At 48.3% G+C, this 19,899-nt stretch overlaps 1 protein-coding gene across 8 annotated transcripts in view; it reads left to right on the top strand.

Moving 5' to 3' along the window:
- The window catches only part of ctbp2l (C-terminal binding protein 2, like), an 86,862-nt gene extending 67,078 nt beyond the window's left edge, over positions 1-19,784 (top strand). For 5 of the 8 annotated variants that reach the window (XM_030098108.1, XM_030098105.1, XM_030098107.1 and 2 more), the window contains 8 exons: positions 3,022-3,176; positions 7,061-7,205; positions 9,133-9,339; positions 12,117-12,331; positions 13,574-13,704; positions 15,417-15,544; positions 15,963-16,080; positions 18,274-18,454. In XM_030098108.1, coding sequence (XP_029953968.1) covers positions 3,022-3,176; positions 7,061-7,205; positions 9,133-9,339; positions 12,117-12,331; positions 13,574-13,704; positions 15,417-15,544; positions 15,963-16,080; positions 18,274-18,454 — 1,280 coding nt within the window. Of the gene's footprint in view, positions 1-3,021; positions 3,177-7,060; positions 7,206-9,132; positions 9,340-12,116; positions 12,332-13,573; positions 13,705-15,416; positions 15,545-15,962; positions 16,081-17,240; positions 17,316-18,273 lie in introns of all 8 variants that reach the window. The other 3 variants (XM_030098111.1, XM_030098104.1, XM_030098103.1) reach the window with 2 other exon arrangements.
- Positions 19,785-19,899: the final 115 nt, after the last annotated feature.

Raw genomic sequence — 19,899 nt, 5'->3', positions numbered from 1 at the left:
GCCCCGATAAAAGCTTCCCGCGTTGTTGTCCTTAAATGGAATGAAATTTAACAACTAGCTGACGAGAAAACGCCACATCTGGCAACCGCAGAAGAAAACCGTCGGTACAAAGCCAACTATAACATCGCTGCGACGCAACTCGCAAATTGAAAAATTACACTTATCTGATGAGTGTACAGTCTCAGGCTGGGGATCCTTAATCAAAGTATTAAGCTGGCAATAATAATTAAACGGTTTGTATATCTAAAGTTTAAAACTGTTGCAAGTTTAAAAATGTGTTGACTTACGGCCACATGGATTTCAATAAAACTAAAATATTGTGGCTTTAAGAAGGGAATCTGTAAGAGATTTGGTCCAATAAGACATAAATTCAGCATCTACGCCAGGAAATCTTAAAGTGGAGCTTTTCACAGTCTTTTTTTTTATATGTGCAAGGTCACGAGTGTGATACATCCCAATCATGGTTTACGTTAATGGCGCCAGGAATGCAAAAAGCAACACCGAAGCAAATTTTAGTTCATGACGGCTGCACAGTGACACCCTGAGAATCTATCAGCGGTTAGGTGTTTTCCCTTCTCCCGTCAGCTGAGATTTGTATCTGGTTATAACTGCGGCGACTATGTTGGAGACTTTTCCTTTAATAACCGTGACCACAAATTGTATTTACATGTCAAACCGCTCGCGTTGCGTTTCCGTGTTTATGTTTGTGTCCGGGAAATAAATACACAAGTGTGTCCTCTCATTCCCGCACCAGTCTGATGGGGGTCTGGGCCATTGTTGCCCAGTCTTTACCAGGTGCCGCCATTAATATTCAGCGAGCTGTCACCTGCAGATGTGGCGGCGACAGCCGCGCCGCCGCCGCCACCGCCACCCTTCACCTTTCCCGCCATCATGTCACCTGTCTGGAGCAGGGTGTGTGATAAGTAGGCAAAACAGCTTCGCGGTGGTGGTTGATGGTGGTCTGCGGATGATGGCGAGGAGGAGAAGGAGGAGGAGGAGGAAGCTGTCTGCGTGTCAGCAGAGAAAACATCTCGTCCGCCCTCTGCACCGCCGGTGTGAGGAGGATACGGACATTTGTGCCTCCGACCTCGACTCCCGGCGCGGATGCCAGCGGTGCCAAAAATAAAGTGCATTAAAACTGGCAGCCCGAGCCTGTTAAGTGATCACCATGACAACAGGCGGGAGGCGCACGGAGACAACACCTCCGCCGCGATCCTCCTCCTGCCCTGAGAGGCTGCACGGCTGGACTGCTCGCTTTCTGTCAGCCGGGGTTTTTCTCTGTCGTCTGTTCGATCTGCGTCGCTCGCCTTCCTTTCATCCTCCTCTGATTCGCCTCCTGGGAGCTGTTCGGGCTAACAGGCAGTGTTTAGCCTGTTTTTATGCCTGCTCCTTTTTTATACATTTTAATTTCTCCTCTCTCCCTCCTCCTACCTGTTTGTTTTCGACCGATGGCCACACACACACACACGCACGACTCTCCACACCGCAAATCTCTTTATCTCACCTTTATCTGCCCTAATCAGCCTCCTCTGCATTAATCCCAGAGAGCGTGGCCTCGGCCAGTCCTCCTCCACCTTTCCTCCACTTTCCCTTTTTCTTTTCCTACCCGGCTCCTTATCGCCGCCGCGGAGCCTGACGTCACCCTAATCTGGGGGATAACTTTAAGAGCGCGCAGATTGCACGCACGCTCGCACGGAGTGAGGTAAGCGGCGAGATACAGATCTGAGCCGCAGAGCAAGAAAGCACGAGATAAGCGAGGCGATGTCATGAAATCGCGCAGCAGCGTCCACAGGGGGATTGTTGATGTTGTAGCACTTGTCTGCGCTGACTTTTGGCCCGATGTGTCGACTCAGACAGATGCGCGGCTGCCGAGGATCGCGACCCGCGCCGTGTTGGGGTGCCGGTACTCAGCGGGGAACAGTTGCTCCACGTCTCGGGGTCCATTCATCCACGGGGGCCTTTAAAAGCAGCATGAATATTGATGCCCCTCACTTGTTAACGTTGTATGAAGCAGGGCCCGGTAATTGTCTGTCTTCTCGGCGCGACACGTCTCACTTCAGTGGGATGTGTGAGAAGGTCGGCCCGCTGGGGAGCCCGGCTCTCCTCCGCTGCCTCCACTCTAAAGTGAGAAAAGTGGCGGAGGAAGAGGAGGACGGAGACCGAGGCGGGAGTGCGCTGAAGTGCAGATGCGAGTCGGCTGCGGGTTTGTTTTAAGCTTGTAGTGTTTTCTGTAACGCTCTCCATATCAATGATGAATTGCTCTTTTGAGGCAGGGCAGCAGTTGAACTCATTTCTAACGAGGTAGCTCGCAGTCTTTCCCTTTTTTTTTTTTCCTCATCCTCCTTCTCCTCCACAGCTGGTGGTTCCACTCACACTGAGTCACATGTTGGATCCCTACCTTTGATCTAATGAATGAGAGCAAACCCAAAAAAAAAAAAAATGCGTGTGCGAAACCATGGCGCAGACACACAAGAGAACGTGCTCCTCTTTGTATTACAGACCGTATTGTTTGTGCATGTGTTCATACTTGTGCACACGCGGCGGCGTCTTATCTATTTGCATCCACGCGCCTGGTCCTGTGATGGAGGAGTGGATTCTAGTAAGTGATGCTGCGGTCTAATCCAGTCTTGAGGAGGTGCATTGATTTATTGAACAACGGCTTGTTAGTTTGAAGAAGCCGTGCTTCTTGCTATATTCTAATCAGCTCTTGTGTACACACAAGTGCGCGCGCGTGTAGACATGGCAGGTAATTATCTTCCAAGTCTTTCATGAAAGGAGGGATGAATTGGATCCAGCTGGAAAAACAGTGTCACTTACTGATTGTTGCATTGAATGCTTTGTTTTTGTTGCTCTGCGAAGTGGCTTGTTTTGCCGTCAAACTTTGTGGACTTTTCTGCTGTTGTTTAATCATATATTCAGTGTAACAGTGGTAAAGCTGGTACCACAATTGCGAATCGTGTCCTTACCTAGATGGATTTATCCACCATTCCTAAAATAATCTTTCCGCCTCTTTCTCTCCAGGTATCCGGCCCCAAATCATGAACGGGCCGATGCATCCCCGCCCCTTGGTGGCGCTGCTGGACGGGCGTGACTGCACCGTGGAGATGCCCATCCTCAAAGACTTAGCGACCGTCGCCTTCTGCGACGCCCAGTCCACACAGGAGATCCACGAGAAGGTAAAGTTGAAACACACACACACACACACACACACACACACACACACACACACACACACACACGTTGCTCTCGTGCCACGCCGCCTCATATCACAGCCGCTGGAAGTCGATGGAGATGAAACCTGCCACTCAGTCACGACCGCCTCTTTCTTTTTCTATTACAGCGCTGATATGTGAAGCGCGTTATATTGGCCCCGTGCACACTTGCCAGTTAAAATATAGTGGCTTCATTATGATTTAATGTCACTTTGTGGCACAGAGCGCCACGTCTATATCAGTGCCATTGTTCTAATGGAGAGTCTTGTATGTCGAGGATGCAGTGTAATTACATTGGCTTGTAGAGGCTCTTTATTGCTTTTTATGCAACGCTATGGCTGCAAAACAATATATGGCCACAGAGATGGGTATCACCCGAGTGCTATCTCTCCATCTGCAGACGGAGTGAGAGCCGCTACATCTTTCCTCGCGCTGTTTTTATGAAAATGGGACATATTAAAAAAGAAGCATTTGCATAGAGATCAATTCAATCAAAGACCTTGGGCGGTGTGGGGAAGGGAGGAGTGGGTAGCTTTTTGTTTGTTTTAACACTGCCTTATCAGGAAAAACATGATTGTTATGTTCACCTCGCCAGCATATTCAGCAGCTCGCAGTAATAACTTGCAGTCTAGATACCCAGAGGGGCGGTATAGATTGAAAATGTCCAATTTCTTTCTTCTGGATGTGGCGATGCGGCGTTGATAACACTGGGAGTTGCGGCATGATCTTGTCGGGGCAGACAGCAGCTGCCACACTCTCCAACACAAACACGAAGCAGGGACTTGTGGGTAAGAGTGACGAAAAGGCTGAATTTGAAATTCATCCGGTCCTCTCTCTCAGGTAAGCTCCTATTTCTGGGGCGATGCAGACGCGACAAAACACACCAAAACACACACCAAGACTGAATTATTACACCACTTGAGTTGAGGCCGGATCCTGCATGCAGCACCTGCGCTCCAGCGTCCCCGTCCAAGGTCAACGGTCCCTCGGCTTTGCCGCCGCCGCCGCAGCTCACAGTCACATGTGGATTGCAAAAGTTGGATCGCGGCCCAAATGGCAGGGAGTCAATAGCGAACTGTTACACTGTAGCCCGCCGCTCTCCGCTTATATAACAGCGCTGTTTGACTGACTGCTACAAAATAATGAAGTCCTCATCAAGTGTCTTCATTGTATGCCTTCTCTATACGGATCTTATACTCAGTTGTGTAACAAATTAGCATCTCTTGATGATCGGCACTGTTCCGATTCTCGGTGTTATTCAGTAAGCCTGAAATAATCTCTCTTCACCAAATGATAATGCTTGAAATAATGTCCTGAATTAATGTTTTTTAAGAAATACAGTTTCAATAGAATCATTGTTCATGTTTCTTCAGTGTGGTAATGTAGACAATAAAGCAGGAGCCGCACAGAAGTACTAGTTTAACAAGAATAGCGTAGAGTAGAGCGGTCCAGAAGGCGGCCGCTGGAGGATTCAGTCACACACAAGTAAAACTGGATTCGCTTTAATTCAAATATATGCTTGAGAGGCTCTTTAAGAATTTTGGAAACCCCAACGTTTTCATGTATTTAAAATATAAAGATATACAAGTGTGTGAATACATGGTCTGTAGGTCAGCTGATGCTAGTATATATATTTTAAAAAAAAAAATTAAAAAAGCTTGATATTGGTTTGGATCTTGCATATTGTGAAAAGCTGTTTTTGTGCAGAAGGATTCTGTTAAACTTCCTAACCCGTCCTCTTCAGGTGGACTGTTGCTTTAAGTCTCTATTCCCTCAGGTTCACAGGTGTTATTTTACAATTATAGCTTTGTTTTTGCAACATTAGCGTCATTAACACATGAGACCACTTCCCCTTTGAATTGTTTTCTCTTCTTGTTCACATCTCTGCTTCAGCGATGAAGTGGATTTAAAACGGGGCAATCAACAAGGGGTCACGGGCTTCTTTTCATAACCCAGATTATTGTGCGGCGTCCTGCTGCGTCGTTTGAAGCTTTCACATCGCTTCAGCTCTAAGGAAGAACAGTTTAAACGGCAGAAGGTGGAAAAAGTGTGTTTTCTGCTGTCATCTCCAGTATATCCACCAGCGGGATGACTTCATAGCCAGAACATTTCTGCCAGAGAAGCCACAGAGGCAAACACACACTTACAGTACGTGCATCGCCCAATCCAAACTCCACTGCAACATTATCCTCTCCGAGGACGGTCGGGAGGCTTTTCTGCCTTCCTCTGGAAAGTCCAGGCGTTTGTGAGAAATGATAGACGCTAAAAGCAACGAGGCTTTTGTTACAGTGGAGAGGTTGATATACTTTAAGTCAGAGTTTCCATTAAAGTAAACTAGATTCGGAGTGAAGTTTCCTTCGGAGAAGAAGAAAAAAAAAAAAAACAATTTAACTGCCAGACGAAGTTGTCTCCAGCTCAAAAGCAGCTCGGGACCTTCGGGCTCCGTGCAGATGGAATAAACTGCGTGCGATTTGGCCGGTCGTGAGCGAGTTTTAACCTTGAACCGGTATCCGGGAGGCCCGTCCTGGACGCCGCTCTAATAGAAGCGGTATGGAAATTCAGAGCTAATCTGCTAATCACAGGGAAAAGCTAATGCGGTTTGGCTGGAGGTGAATGTGAAGCTGTTATTTAGGCGCTGATGAGGGGCCGGAGCCCGAGCCGATACTGAAGGGGGAATAGTTTAGATCCACATCTGACTAATTCAGGAGGCCGGGTCACCTTGTCCGTGTTGAGAGTCGGAGCGAGCGGTGTTTCTCAGCCGCCGACGCCCGGAGGTGAGAGAATTCTGAATATTTTGGTGAATTATTTATGTAAGCGCGTTTCGTTTTAGTGCTCCGCGCTAAGAAGAGGATTAACTTTGGCTGCTTTGTGGAGAAGTGGACTGTCGCTTCAGAGTGAGAACAGCCAGGATTGACTCCTCGCGCTCTGGGCTCTTTTTAGTGGGGGATTTACATGTTCTCCCTGAGCGTTCAGGTGATTTTCTAAGGCTGCTCAAGCCAAACACTTGCTCATGTTTAATCAGTGTATGTATTTGAACATTGTATTTCTTTGCCTTCAAGGTTAAACATGAATATGCTGATGCTTATTATTTAATATGATATTTTATACACTGATCTGTTTCAGGGATTTAATATTTCATCAATTTTTTCTCCTTTTTTATCCATCCACTGTATATTATGACTCCTCTGTGTGAAGCTAGGCTGTAAAGAAACTCTGTTTGAATAAACACACAGATGAATGGAAAGTTGAATCTGATTCATTTAGACCTTCATGCGTGTATGTAGATTTTTTTAAAAACCTTTTTGTAAAATTAATGCAAAACTAATCCATATTTCTGTTAAATAAAAAAAAAGCAGCACAAGTCATTTTCAAATGTTGCCTTTTCCAACACTTGTCATGTGCAAAACTGGACTCTGCTGATTGCCGCTGTAGGTGTTTCAAAACGGTTTGACCTGCGACCGGTGGCTGCTGTGACCTCTCTCGGTCTGATCCTCCGTCGATAGCGTTCGCCTGTAATTGTGTTGATCGTGCAAAACTGCCGCGGCGGTGCTGCTAGCCGGCATGTGACGCCTGCAGTTTCTGCAGCTATGAAATGTGGATCGTCAAATGTCCAGAGTCATGCCAGACATGTGATTTTCATGACTCCTCGGGAAGGAATGTGATCTTGTGATTGTCATGGGTTCTTATGAAATGGAGTGATGGGCCAAGTGTTGCATGACTCCTAATAGCTGAATGGACAAATGGATTGTGCGGAAAACAGAGATGAATTGTGGAAAGTGGAACGATTCCATTGTGCTTGTGTGTGTGTGTGTGTGTGTGTGTGTGTGTGTGTGTGTGTGTGTCTGCAGGTGCTTAATGAGGCGGTGGGAGCCATGATGTACCACACCATCACCCTGACCAGAGAGGACCTGGAAAAGTTTAAAGCTCTTCGTATCATCATCCGCATCGGCAGCGGCTACGACAACATCGACATCAAGGCTGCCGGAGAGCTGGGTACACACTCGCTATCGTTTCACTCATTAGACCGTTAGAAAAATCCAGTTCCATTGCAAAAATACAAAAAGCAGAAACGTTGATCTGACCAAGAAAAGAAAGCGAGCAAGCAAAATGTTGAGAGAAAGCGAGAGTGTGTATGTGAGTGTGTGAGTGTGGAATAAAGGGTCGCCTTTCTAGTCTCTGCCCACATCCAGGTGTCCTCAATTAGTCTCCGGAGCTGCACTTTGAACACCGAGCATGAAACACACGCGCAGCGATAACAAACACGGCGGTCTGGAGCGCTGCCGCCATTTCTACGGAGGAGTTTTGGATCATTTCAGCGACTTCTACATGAAAAATAACCCAATGAGAGCCCCGTTATCGAATCAAATCCGAAAGAAACATGAGAATTACAATAACCCTCTGATTGATTTGACACTGACTGCGATTAGAAGACTGTAAAGATCCGATAACTGGGAGTAATTAGATAAATGTAATAATTGGACCTGATGTGTTTACTCCTGAAATGTAGAAACTGAGAAGCCGTGGCTGAAACGTTTGAGTCTATCCCTGGATATCTTGCGTGCTTCTTGTGTGTGACCTCAGACTTCCTGTTATTGTTAACACATCTGGCCTCGTGCTGCCGAGCGTGTCGATGTCGACGGGCTGCATTTATTCAACGTGAGATCCCTGCTTTATTAATCCAGTCGTCCTGCAGGAATCACAGATTTTTTATTCCTCTTCTTGTCTGTCTCGATTTCATCGCCTTTATATCACAGGGATTTTTTTTTGCTCCTCCATTGTCAGGATCTCAGAAGAGGTGATGTGTCTTGCGTTGCTTTGAAACGTACCTCATACGAAGTTTTATTGATTTCCTCGCGGAGAGCAGGGCCTGCTCATTTGCTTGTTTGATCGTTTGTTCATCTGTTAATGACACACGATACCTCGGGCTCCAGTAATCAGATTTCGGGGGGGGGGGGAATCTTGGTGGGGGTGATTCATCACGACGCCGCGTTTTCTCATTTGGAAAATTGCCCCCGTCGCTCCGAAGGGACGGCGGCGAAATGTCGAGATAAAACACAGACAGAACATGTTTACCGACGTGTTTACAGTTTTCGCTGTATGGATTTTTCAGAGTATCAGAAGCCGAGGTAAATAGCGGGGCGACCTGCGGACGCCCTGCTGCGAGCCCGAACGCTCAAAGAGCCGCAGCGTGAAAGACGCGCCGGGGAAGGGGAGCTGTCAGCCGCTACCCGGGCTTATATCAGCAGGCTGGTGGCTCAGACCGCTCTTACAGTTGACAAAGCTGCCATTTCCCTGCCAATACCAGATACTGTGTCTAACTGCCACCCACTCACCGGAGGCGCTCTGCTTTTGCAGCGCAAGGAGTCAAAAAGCTATCGTGCCTGGAGAAGGCGGCGCTGATATGACGGCTGTTCTCAGGGAGAAGAAAAGGGGCCATTGATTGTTCAGGCTCGGCTCGGGCTTTTTCTTTTTTTTTTTTCTTTTTTTTTTTTTTTTGCTGCTGTCCAGAGACGACTGTGCTGTTAGTCTGAGATACAGAGTGGGATGAGTGAGGACATTAGAGGGCAAGCAGAAGTGCTTAAGTGTGAGAGGAGGAGAGAAAATAGTTGTGAGAGGAAAAGGGAAGGTAATACCGCAGTAATAGCACAAGGTCAGAGGCGCCAAATCACAGACATGGCGGGGATGACACTAAAAGGTCTCTAAAAGGTGGATTATTACAGAGATTTGAGGGTGAACGCAGAATTAAAAGGCTTAAAGGCGCTGATTATTTAAACTAAATGGAATATTTAAGGTATATGTAAGAATACATGAAATAAAAGGTAAATAAAAACCAAACAAATCTGAATTTAAAGCATAAATATAGATAAAGTTTCATGTTTAGGATTGTAAACTCGGTTATTCCCGTGTGTTCTGTCTCCAGGCATTGCAGTGTGTAACATTCCCTCGGCGGCCGTGGAGGAGACGGCGGACTCCACCCTGTGCCACATCCTCAACCTTTACCGGCGAAACACCTGGCTGTACCAGGCCCTCCGGGAGGGCACGCGGGTCCAGAGCGTGGAGCAGATCCGGGAAGTGGCGTCCGGCGCCGCTCGCATCCGCGGCGAGACCCTGGGCCTCATCGGCTTTGGTGAATATGTGCTTCTGTTTCTTCGCCGGCTTTCTGTTTGCTCTCCTGTTGTTGTTTTTTTTTTTAGTCTCCGTCTTTTCACTGCCTTCCCTTCCGAGCCTTCACATCCTCTCACCGCTTCTGTTTCCCTGCTCCGATAAGGTTATTTTTCTCCCTCTGCCCATCCCACAGATTATCTCAAGGTTGTCTGTTTTGCCTCCCTGCGGGCCGGCTTCCTCTCTCTGCCACGCCGCTCTGATGCTCGCCATTATATCTCTATTATTCTCTCTTGTGCTGCTTTCGACTCCCTTTCTCTGTCGCTGTGGTCCCTCGACGTCTTGCCCTGCCATAATCAGGCCTCGCGGCGGACTAGATTCTGCCTCCGTGTGTGTGTGTGTGACAATGTGTTCCCTCTCTGCACCTGTTTTATTGCTGATTGTGTGTGTTTGTGCGTCATTCCGCCCTGTCTCAACATCACTGGGCTGACAGATGCTCTGTCTTCTCACAAGCCTTTCCAGAGTACCACCTTATCTCTGTGTCCACATACACTCCTCTCTCACACACACACACACACACACACTGCAGGTCCCAGGCATCTACCTAGACTTACTGTGCCTGGCAGAGAAGAGAGAAATGCCTCCCCCTCCGTCTCGCTGCCTCTCGCCCAATCCTCCCGCCTGCAGCCTCCTCCGCCGGCCGCTCTGGCTCCAGCCGTCTTCAAAACAATGTCCATTGTCAGTGGGAGGTTGGGGAGAGCGAAAGGGGGCCTCCTGGTGTTTGTTTGTTGGGCTCCGCGCACGCAGCCGGCTGTACAACAACTCCGCTGGCCGCACACACACAGCGGCGCACAGGCGGTGAAATCCTCTGGCTGCGGGGCAACAGCGCGGCTCAGGAGCACTTCACACGCCGGCCGTGCCAAACTTTTGATCCTCTTCACTTCTGGGTTCGGCTTGGACTTCGACAGAACTGGCGTTGTAGTATATTACACATCGCTGAGTAATGCGCCGTGTGAAAAAGCAGCACGATGACAGCAAAGAGAAGAGTATTCTACGCGCACGGCTGCAGCCGACGCTCACGAGTTCACAATTCGTCGGGTATTCTTTGCGCACGACGGCGGATCCCCGCGAAATGAGCCCCGGAACCCGGCCGCCCGGCTCGCCTCGGCTCCTGCGGGGCGACCGAGTTTAATTCACTCTCAGCAGTTTCATCAGTGTCACTCTCGCGCGCAGCGAGCGGCTCTGACGAATGAGGCCGGTTTAATGTGGCCGCCCGACACGACGCGGCGCGCAGACAGAGCAGAGGTATCGACCGCGCCGCTAAAGAAACACAACTCTGCTCTGAGAGATGCAGTAAAACGTAAAAAAAAATACACAAACTGACATATTTCAAACCCTTTTTTTCATCATTTTAGCTTATATGTCATAAGAAACTACTATTTCATTTAAAAATACATTTATTTGCTATAAGGGTAGAAATCTCTTTTATTTAGATGCACTTGTATTCCCCGGTACTGACGGTATCTTTTTCTCTATGTTGGCCTTCAGCCAGCAGTGAATCAGTCTCCTCGGCATCGAGGCTGAACTGTGTTGATTTCATGGGAGTGTGTGTTCCAGCCTTGTGCTGCTACTACAGGTTGTCCTCGCTCTCTCAGCCTCCACAAACGAGCAACGCAAAGCAACAGTTCGCCGTGCAGATTCCTGGAGTGAGGCGCCACAGATCAAAATGTTCAGATCAGAGTGGGTTTGGTTTCCTCTGTCAGCGGCATTGATTAGTGTGAGAATGTCAAAAGAGGCAAATCAAAGCTAATTTATGCTAATACTCACTTAAATAGTAATAGTTTTCCAGTAGTTCCTGATGCAACGGCAGTGCAATAAACCGAGATTTTTATTTTATTTTTTTCGTAAACAGGTTTGTCAATCGCTCCAGATCAAAGCCGGTTTTCTTCCTAACAGAACTATTTCACCAACTATTGTGAAATAGTGCGGCACAGGCAGAAAAGCCATCCTAATTTCGACACCTGCTCCAGAAGCCTTGTCAAATCAGATGGCGGCGCGGCTTCGGACTGACTGGGAGAATCTCATTCCGGCCGCCGCCCCCGCTGTGTGTGCGCGTCGCCCTCACTGCCAGCCAGCGGCGGCGTGCAACAGGTTCACGCCTGAGCTCTGCGTGGCGTCGAGGCGAGCTCAGAGAGGGATGGACAGAGGAGTAAATGAAGGGAGAGCACAGCGGGCTGCTGGGGGAAAAGTGAATCAGAAATATATCACTTTGGAAAGCTAAGGTTTTCGTGTGTGTGTGTGTAGTCACAGTGTAACGTTACTGATGAATGCGCTGTTGAGTTTCAGCTGTGATCCATCACCATCGTCTAAAAAAACTGATGGCTTAAGTAGGTCCGGCACGCCGCCGCAGCGGGAACTGAGTCCTTATCCCGCCGTCTCTTACCGGCTGACAGCGAGAGAGAGAGAGAGAGAGAGAGAGGAAGAGGAGGGATGGTTCTGCTCGGCCGTGGAGCCCGAGAGCGGGACGCGGCGCTCCATCACAAAGAGAGGACCTTGAGAGTGTAAAGGACCTTATCGATCCTTTTCACCAGCAACAGCATCCAACTCTCCATTACTCCCTCCCTCTCTCTCTCTCTCTCTCTCTCTGCTGCCGTCTGAGCCTCACATCCTACACAACAAATGGCCGTGAGAGACGGAGGAGAGGCCGTCTCGCAGCCTCAGAGAGAAAGAAGTTATCTCACACTGACATTGATCTGAACCATACTCGTGTGTGTGTGTGTGTGTGTGTGTGTGTGTGTGCAGGTCGTTCGGGCCAGGCGGTGGCCGTGCGAGCCAAGGTGTTCGGCTTCAACGTCATCTTCTACGACCCCTACCTGCAGGACGGCCTGGAGCGCTCGCTGGGCGTCCAGCGCGTCTACACCCTGCAGGACCTGCTGTACCAGAGCGACTGCGTCTCCCTGCACTGCAACCTGAACGAGCACAACCACCACCTCATCAACGACTTCACCATCAAACAGGTGCGCGGGCAGAACGAGCCCGACCCCGCTGGGGTATTATTACTCTGTCCTGAAGAGCATTATGGTCGGGAGAAAGAAAGTGGGAAAAAAAAGCAGCACTCTTGCTGGCTGCACATTCCCTGCTCTTTATCTTAAGCTCCACCAAAGCTGGACACAAATTCATTCCTTTGCTCTGTCAAATGCAATTAGCGCCAGCCCACGGCTACAGCAAATATATCGACCGGGCTGCACAGCGGGGGGCTGAGAGCCCCGGCGAGGGGAGAGCGCCGCTCTCCGAGTCAATAAGCGCCGCCTGGGGCGACCCCTGCAGGGAGGCAGATGAACTGCAGAGGCTCCCTTCTGTCGATAGCCCCCCTCCACCTCCACCTCGCCGCCGCCTCCCTTTTGTCCCGTCGATCACGGTTTTTTTTTTTTTTTTTTTTTGAGGTTGATGAGCTGCAGCGTGGAGGAGTGGGTGTCGGGTAATAGACTAACCCAGTTAACTCCCCGCGTCGCTCCCAAAGATGGAGATCTGCAGCCGACTCTTCGCCGTCTCGCTTTCCTCGCCAGATTTTTTGGCAGTTCCTTTTAGCTTCTAAAGTGGAAATGTGTGTGTACATGTTTGTGTGTGTGTGTGTTTTTTTATGTGTCAAAACCACCAAGGCCTAATAAAAGACTGCCTGCCAGTGTAAAGGCTTTTCATGCCCCTGGATTTCAGCTTTTGTCAAGATTAAGGGATTACTTTCTTCTCAGCATATTCATTTGATTTTTTTCCCCTCCCTCCCTCACACACTTTTTGTTGTGCCATTTTTTTTCTTCTTCCTCTTCTTCTTCTTCTTTTTTTTTAATTCCACCAGCAGCAGTGGGGTGGTGGTGCCGCCTCATCTTTCAGCTCATCCCTCATCCTTCATTTCATCTCCTGCTTTTGGATAAAGACTGCTCTCTATCCCACATCTGACAGTATTTCTCCCAGGTGCTTTCTCCCTCCTAGATCTTTCAGATGTCAGGTGCAACAAAGGTGTCAGGCTTTTCTCTTTTTTCTTTTTTTTTTTTTTTTTCCCTTACTCTCAATTTATGCCCTGTGTAATGTGTTTTGCGGTCGTGTCATCCAGATTGATCTACTGCTTAAGATCAGGCAGATTAATGTGAGTGCCAGGCTGACAGATGCACAAAGCCTCATATTTTCTTTGGAAAACGGCTCGCCGCGTCCCTGTTTTTCTCATCCTGAACCGTGTGTGTGTGTGTGTGTGTGTGTGTTTGCAGATGCGTCAGGGCGCGTTCCTGGTCAACACCGCGCGAGGAGGCCTGGTGGACGAGAAGGCCCTGGCCCAGGCGCTGAAGGAGGGCAGGATACGCGGCGCCGCCTTGGACGTCCACGAGACCGAGCCCTTCACGTAAGAGCTAACGAAAACCCTCCAAAAAAAATTAGATGGATGCTTCCCTTAAAGAGAAAGACAAGAGACGGGAAAATAGACGGGTAGAGAGCGAAGAGACGATGAACTCAGAGCGGCTGCAGAGACGGACGGTCCGACAGGCGGGCAGGAACAATGGCAGATATATGATGAGTTAAAGACGCGTCGTCCTCCTCTAAAAGCCCCCTTCACAGCCCGGCAGGTAATAGATTTCAGGAGGAGAAGTGCCCGGCTTCATGCCTGTCAGAGGGAAATTCAGTCCAGCTAAAGGTTCAGGTGGACGTTTTCAGAGCGGCAGAGAAAACAAAGACAGACTCTCCCTGAAGGTCATGCAGCGTGTGGCTCTGCGGCCGTCCGATCGTTCTCTCTGAAGGAGTGTCTGCCGGGGTTTGATCCGCCTCACCCGACTCCGGGTTGTGTCAGTCGGAGTCAGTTCCGGCTGATTCTGGAAGAAGCTGCAGCGATTAGTGAATAAGCTACATATTCCCAGGGAGAACAGATTATATGATAAAATTTCACAGTAATAATACAATTTTATTATGAATTCAGATGTTATTTGTCACTTTCATCCTGTTGTTAATTTGTAATACTGGTTAGAAACTAAACCAAAGTGTTCTGTGAAGGATTTTCTGAATCCGTGTGAGTCTGAACTTTAGAACATAAGCCCTGTGGACTTTGGCTTTTGAACCTGGAATGTAAGCTTTAATCATTTCAGTCTTGACCGGTGTGGCTGAAGATCACCTTCACACCCCCCCCCGCCCTCCGTTTCCTCCGTCGGCCCTTTTCTGTGGTTTTTAGCTTTTTGGCGTATTTCAGTTTGCGCTCCTTCCTGCTCCAGGATCCTGAAAGTGAACCCGGTGAATCTGGAGCTGGCGCTCCGCTAACCCCGCCGCGTCGACAGGGGAGGGTTTCGTAACTTTGGCTCTCGAGTCCCACACGGCACGACACCGATTCGGGGCACCGCCGAGCCGTACACACACACACACACACACACACACACACACACACACACACACACACACACACACACACAGCGAGGTGCTACAAGGATAGAGGAAGAGGAGGAGAGGGAGCTGGCGCTGATCTGTTTTTCTGAGCCACATGAGAGGAAAGGAACTGAGAGAGAGGAAGTATTGGAGCAGCAGGAAGAAGATGGTGGCATTTGTGAATAACAGGAACTGACATTTTATCCTTCTGGCCATTTTTTCCAGACAGTCATCACACACACACACACACACATCTGAAGTTTGTAGAGGTCTCATCTGCTCTGCTCTACTTTCTGCCACGTATGAAACAGTCGATTGTTTGTTTCTTTAGGTTCTGAGTTGCTTGAATTGAAAACCGACTTTCTATTCGCGGCCGTCTGTTCTGAGCACGCGGCTGAGGCTGGTGTCAAATTACAGCCACTTGACCTGCAATGTTGGCACGCACAGCGCGGACCGAAGAGGTATTTGCTGGAAGCAGGCCAAATAGAAAGTGAACACAAAAGGCTTTCAGGGAAAACGACGCGGCAGAAGCAGCCCGAGCTGATCTGCGTCACTTCAGAGGGAAATAATAAGGAGAGGGGAAATAAAGAAAGTGAACTGCATCCTCAATTCACCAGAACATAAGTGTGGAAAGATATTATCGGATGAAAAAAAACAGATCACATCGTCCGGTCACCTCACTGTATTTTCTTTGTTTCTGTGCCGCAGTTTTGCTCAAGGCCCGCTGAAAGACGCCCCCAACCTGATCTGCACGCCGCACACAGCCTGGTACAGCGAGCAGGCCTCTCTGGAGATGAGGGAGGCGGCCGCCACCGAGATCCGAAGAGCCATCACCGGTACGAGCGCGGCTCCCCTCTCCTCACCCACCTGCGGCCCGTCTCCCCCCCCGCCCCCGATGTCACATTTCCACTTCAACAGGCGCTCCGCAGCCTTTATTAAATCTGGACCTCTTAATAGATGTCATCATTAGCTTCCCGACGCAGAGCGGAGCAGCTTCCCGGGGGCCGGCCTCCCAGAAACATCCAGATTGTTAAACGATGTTAATTTGCATGTGTGTATCCAAGCCTGATATGTTTGTCAGTCCGAACTCATTAACACTTCGGCGTCGTCTGGTCGCTCAGCCGCCGTAACAAGTGGTGGCCTTTTAGTGCGTGTGATTTATCTCAGTCTGCTTCGCTGCCTTTAAATAAGAGTGTGTGTGTGTGTCTTTGTGTGTGTGTGTGTGTGTGTGTGTGTGTGTGTGTCCTGTTGCAGGTCGGATCCCTGACAGCCTACGGAACTGCGTCAACAAGGAGTTCTTTGTGACCACGGCACCCTGGGCAGTCATGGACCAGCCCGGCGTTCACCCTGAGCTCAACGGCGCCGCCTACAGGTGAGGAGTGGAAACGCACCAAATCCTCTTTCCCACTTCTTTTTTTTTTGTAGACTTTTGATTTTCCTTTGTCCTGAAGCATATTGCATTCACATTCTAAAAATCCTCAACCCTGTTTATTGGTCTGCATTGACAAACAGCATATTTAGGAAGTTTTCCTGTGGACCTGGCACTTCAGGTTATTTGTGTTATTCTCACGACCGGCCTCCAGCTAAAGGTTTTCATCTCTGTAAACTGACGCTGTGGCAATTTCACATCTTCTGTTCCAAATTCTGGGTCTGTTCAAAGGTACAGAGCAGATACTGCAGGCCAAAGTAATCAGATTACTGTCATGAGGAAAATGAAGTGCAGAGAAAAACATGTTGTCAATCACTATAAATACCACTTTCAGTCATAATTGCGCACATTTCTGCACTATATGGGATTTTTTGTCTTTTTGTGACTCTTTGTGGAACTGAAAGAAAAGGCAGATGAAGGAATCAGGACACAATTCAGTTATGAGAATTTATAATATTGTTTGTTTTCTGAATATTGTAACTAAATGATGAAAAGGGACATTTATTCTAATAGGAAATATCTTTCTTGAAAACATAAATAATATGCAATAATTGTTATTTTGGGGAAAAAAAAAACTCATAATGTTTATAACAACATGTAATAAGACATAATCAGTCACACAATCTGGGTATATTTACATGTAAATGTGTAATGGTATGTTCTGGCCACGTTACAGCGAGATAAATCTGAATCTGAGGGCGCTAAGCGGAGAGCAGTAAAGGGAAAAATCCTCCCTGGGAAACCTCTGCAGATCCACAGGGACTTTCTGCTTTACTGCCTGGGCGATGGAGGGTAGTGAGAGAGAGTCAGATCCCAGGATTCCTGCTCCAGAGTCAAAGATCCTGCAGGACGGCGCTGAGAGGAGGAAGATCTTAACATCTTAACATTTTTTTTTTTCTGTGAATGCCATATGCTTCTTTAAGTTTGTTTTTTTTTAAATCACAGTATAAACCACAGCAGTTTTTCCCCTCTATTTGCTCAACCACAAATATAAAACAATCACATTTACCAGAAAGTAGTGCACCTGTCCTCACTGACGGACCTGTAGTCCCAGAATTAAAGATCTCAGCCTCTCTCCGCCTCCGTCTGCTTCTTCCACGCAGCCAAGTGAACCAAACTCTTCCGGCCGTAACGACCGGACTCCCCCAAGACAAAATTAATGCCTAGATCAGGAGCAGGTAAATACGACCATCCGGGCCGCTCCGGTCCCGGATTAGATCCTCTCACCTGATGTGTGCCCCTCCCTCCTCCTCCTCCTCCTCCTCCTCCTCCTCCTCCTCCTCCTCCTCCCTCCCTCACCTGTCTGACTGGCCTCAGTAGATGAACGGAGGTGTTCAGTGTCCCAGGAAGCATGAGCTGAAGCCATTCAGGTGCCGTTTCATGGATGGAGTCATGCTTGGCGGTTTCCCTCTCACTCCTTTAGGGGCTGACTGAGTGTCTCCGGAGCGCCCTCGCCTTCCTCCCTCTTCCCTCTGTGCCTGATGGATTTCACTGAGATTTTCCACCTACTTTTCGCCCCTCCGTTGTAACCTATTCAAGCTGAAAGCGGTCCCCCCCCCCCCCCCCCCCCCCCATTCTTCTATTTCAGGAAGAAAAACCAAAAGAGATCAATTTAGGGATTAATATCGTTTTTAACGCTGCGCGAATTAGCTGATGGAAAAAAATAAGAAATTATCATTCAACCAGCAATAGGACCTGCAAGCCGGTTTTATTGAATTTCTCTCTATTCTCCATCACTGTGAATTATGAACAGTGCCTGATTAAAACAGGTTGGTGTTCTAACCTTGCCAACACTCTCATTTTATGTGCATTTTATAGACTAAACAATAATTTAATGAGAAATAGCACGAGCTGGAGTCGCTTCCTTTTGTAACCCGTAGCATTATAACTCTGAGACTGCGACACTTTAATGGGTGTTAGAGAGGACAAATCCAGGAACCATCAAGGATGTTTATGAATAAACAACTAGTTTCTTTGTCAAGTAAGTGCAAAAGTTTTTGCAGAAGTCTTTCATGTCGGAGAAAGTCTGAATAATATATAGAAAATCAAATTTTCTATTCAATTATTTCGATGAGGCGTTCATAGTTTAATGATTTCGATTCACTGCCTCTGACCTCTGACCTCTCCCGCCCCCAGATACCCTCCGGGCGTGGTAGGAGTAGCGCCGGGCGGCATCCCGGGGGCGTTAGAGGGCATGGTGCCCGGCGGGGTGCCCATCGCCCACACCCTGCCCTCCGGCACACACCCCTCCCAGGCCCCGTCGCCCAACCAGCCCTCCAAACACGGCGAGACCAGAGAGCACCTCACCGAGCAATAGCAGCAGAAGGGATTCAGACGGCGAAAACCCCCTCCTCCTCCTCCCCCGCCCCCACCCCCCTACTGGCATCCGACCCGTTGACACTCGGGAACCCACCGATCACAACAGCGAAACCGACCGACCAAGCGACCAACCGGGACCAAGAGACAGTGACGCAAACACACGCGCGCGGCTGGAGGCGCGAGCCGCCGGAAACTGGGAGCGACGCGCGTTGTTCTGGGGGAATTTGTACTTTTAACGTTTTAGTTTTTACTCTCTGTCTCTTCGGGTTCAGTATCGACTTTACTCTTTGATGATGATGATGATGATGATGGGTTGTTTTCTCTCTCTCTTTTTTTTTTTTTTCTTTTTTGCTTGTTTTTCTCGGGACATGCCTATGATTGTGGACACAGAGTCCAGTGTTTTTAGTGAGACTCTGTCCCGCCGCCCGCCCCCCCCGTCCTCCATCACCCCTCAGAGCTCATGGGAAATGTAGGCCCCACATCTCAATTCACCATTGGAAGAACAAGAGAGAGGAAAAAAAAAAAAAAAACCTCTGGCATCACGTGCTACTGGACCTTATTATCTCCCACCCCGATCGCCCCCCGACTCGCCCTCTCTCCTCATGTAACAAGTGTGTGTTATTTAGGCCCCTCATTATGCCTCAGAAGAGAATTATTTTTGTTTTTTTCTTTCTATTGTCAGTGTGAATGACTTAAAAAAAAATGGATTATTGACTTATATATATTTATCACTTCATCAAACGAGAAGAAAGGATTGCTCATCAGTTCTAGTGATCTAAAGTCAGCCTGAGCCCTTTCCTGAACAGCACGGCTGCGGTTACACGCCCTCGCCACCAGAGGGCGCGTCCACACAGCGTGAGCAGGCTTTCCTCTGCACACGTGACCTCTGAGGGGGGGGGGGGCTCCAGTTGGTGCAACATATTGAAGGTTTATCCTCCTCAACAAAACATTCAGTTTATTGATTGTACCTGAAGTTCTAGGTGTGTTTTGTTGTTTTTTTGTTTTTTTTTAGTCATTTTAGTCTATTTAAATTATTAAAGGTGGGGTTCGTGTGCAGAAGAAAACACTGATGGCTGCAGACGGCGTCGAGATTGAGCACATTTCCAACTAAATCCAGGAAAGGGTTGAAGCAAACTTAATTTCTTAATGACTCAGGAAAACACTTTTTTGCAGTTCTTTTTTTTTCCCTCCCTCCCAGAATTTTGTCTTTGAGGAAACAAAAGATAAGACTAAATAATCTGTTTAGTCTGAATATTTTCTCTCCTCCATCACCCTCTCCATTGTGGTATTTTTATATCAAGGCGCATCCCACGTTTTTTGGTGTTAAAGAGTTTTGAAGAGTCCTGTTAGATTTGTATTGCCTAGTTAAATGTTCCTATAACCATAGTCCTATGTGATCCAACCTCCCTCTCTCTCTCTCTCTCTCCTCTCCTTATATTTTTC

This window comes from Salarias fasciatus, chromosome 8 (genome assembly GCF_902148845.1).
Source record: "Salarias fasciatus chromosome 8, fSalaFa1.1, whole genome shotgun sequence".
Classification (NCBI taxonomy): domain Eukaryota; kingdom Metazoa; phylum Chordata; class Actinopteri; order Blenniiformes; family Blenniidae; genus Salarias; species Salarias fasciatus.
The sequence above is the reverse complement of the archived record's forward strand: the minus strand, read 5'-3'. Positions and strand labels throughout refer to the sequence as shown.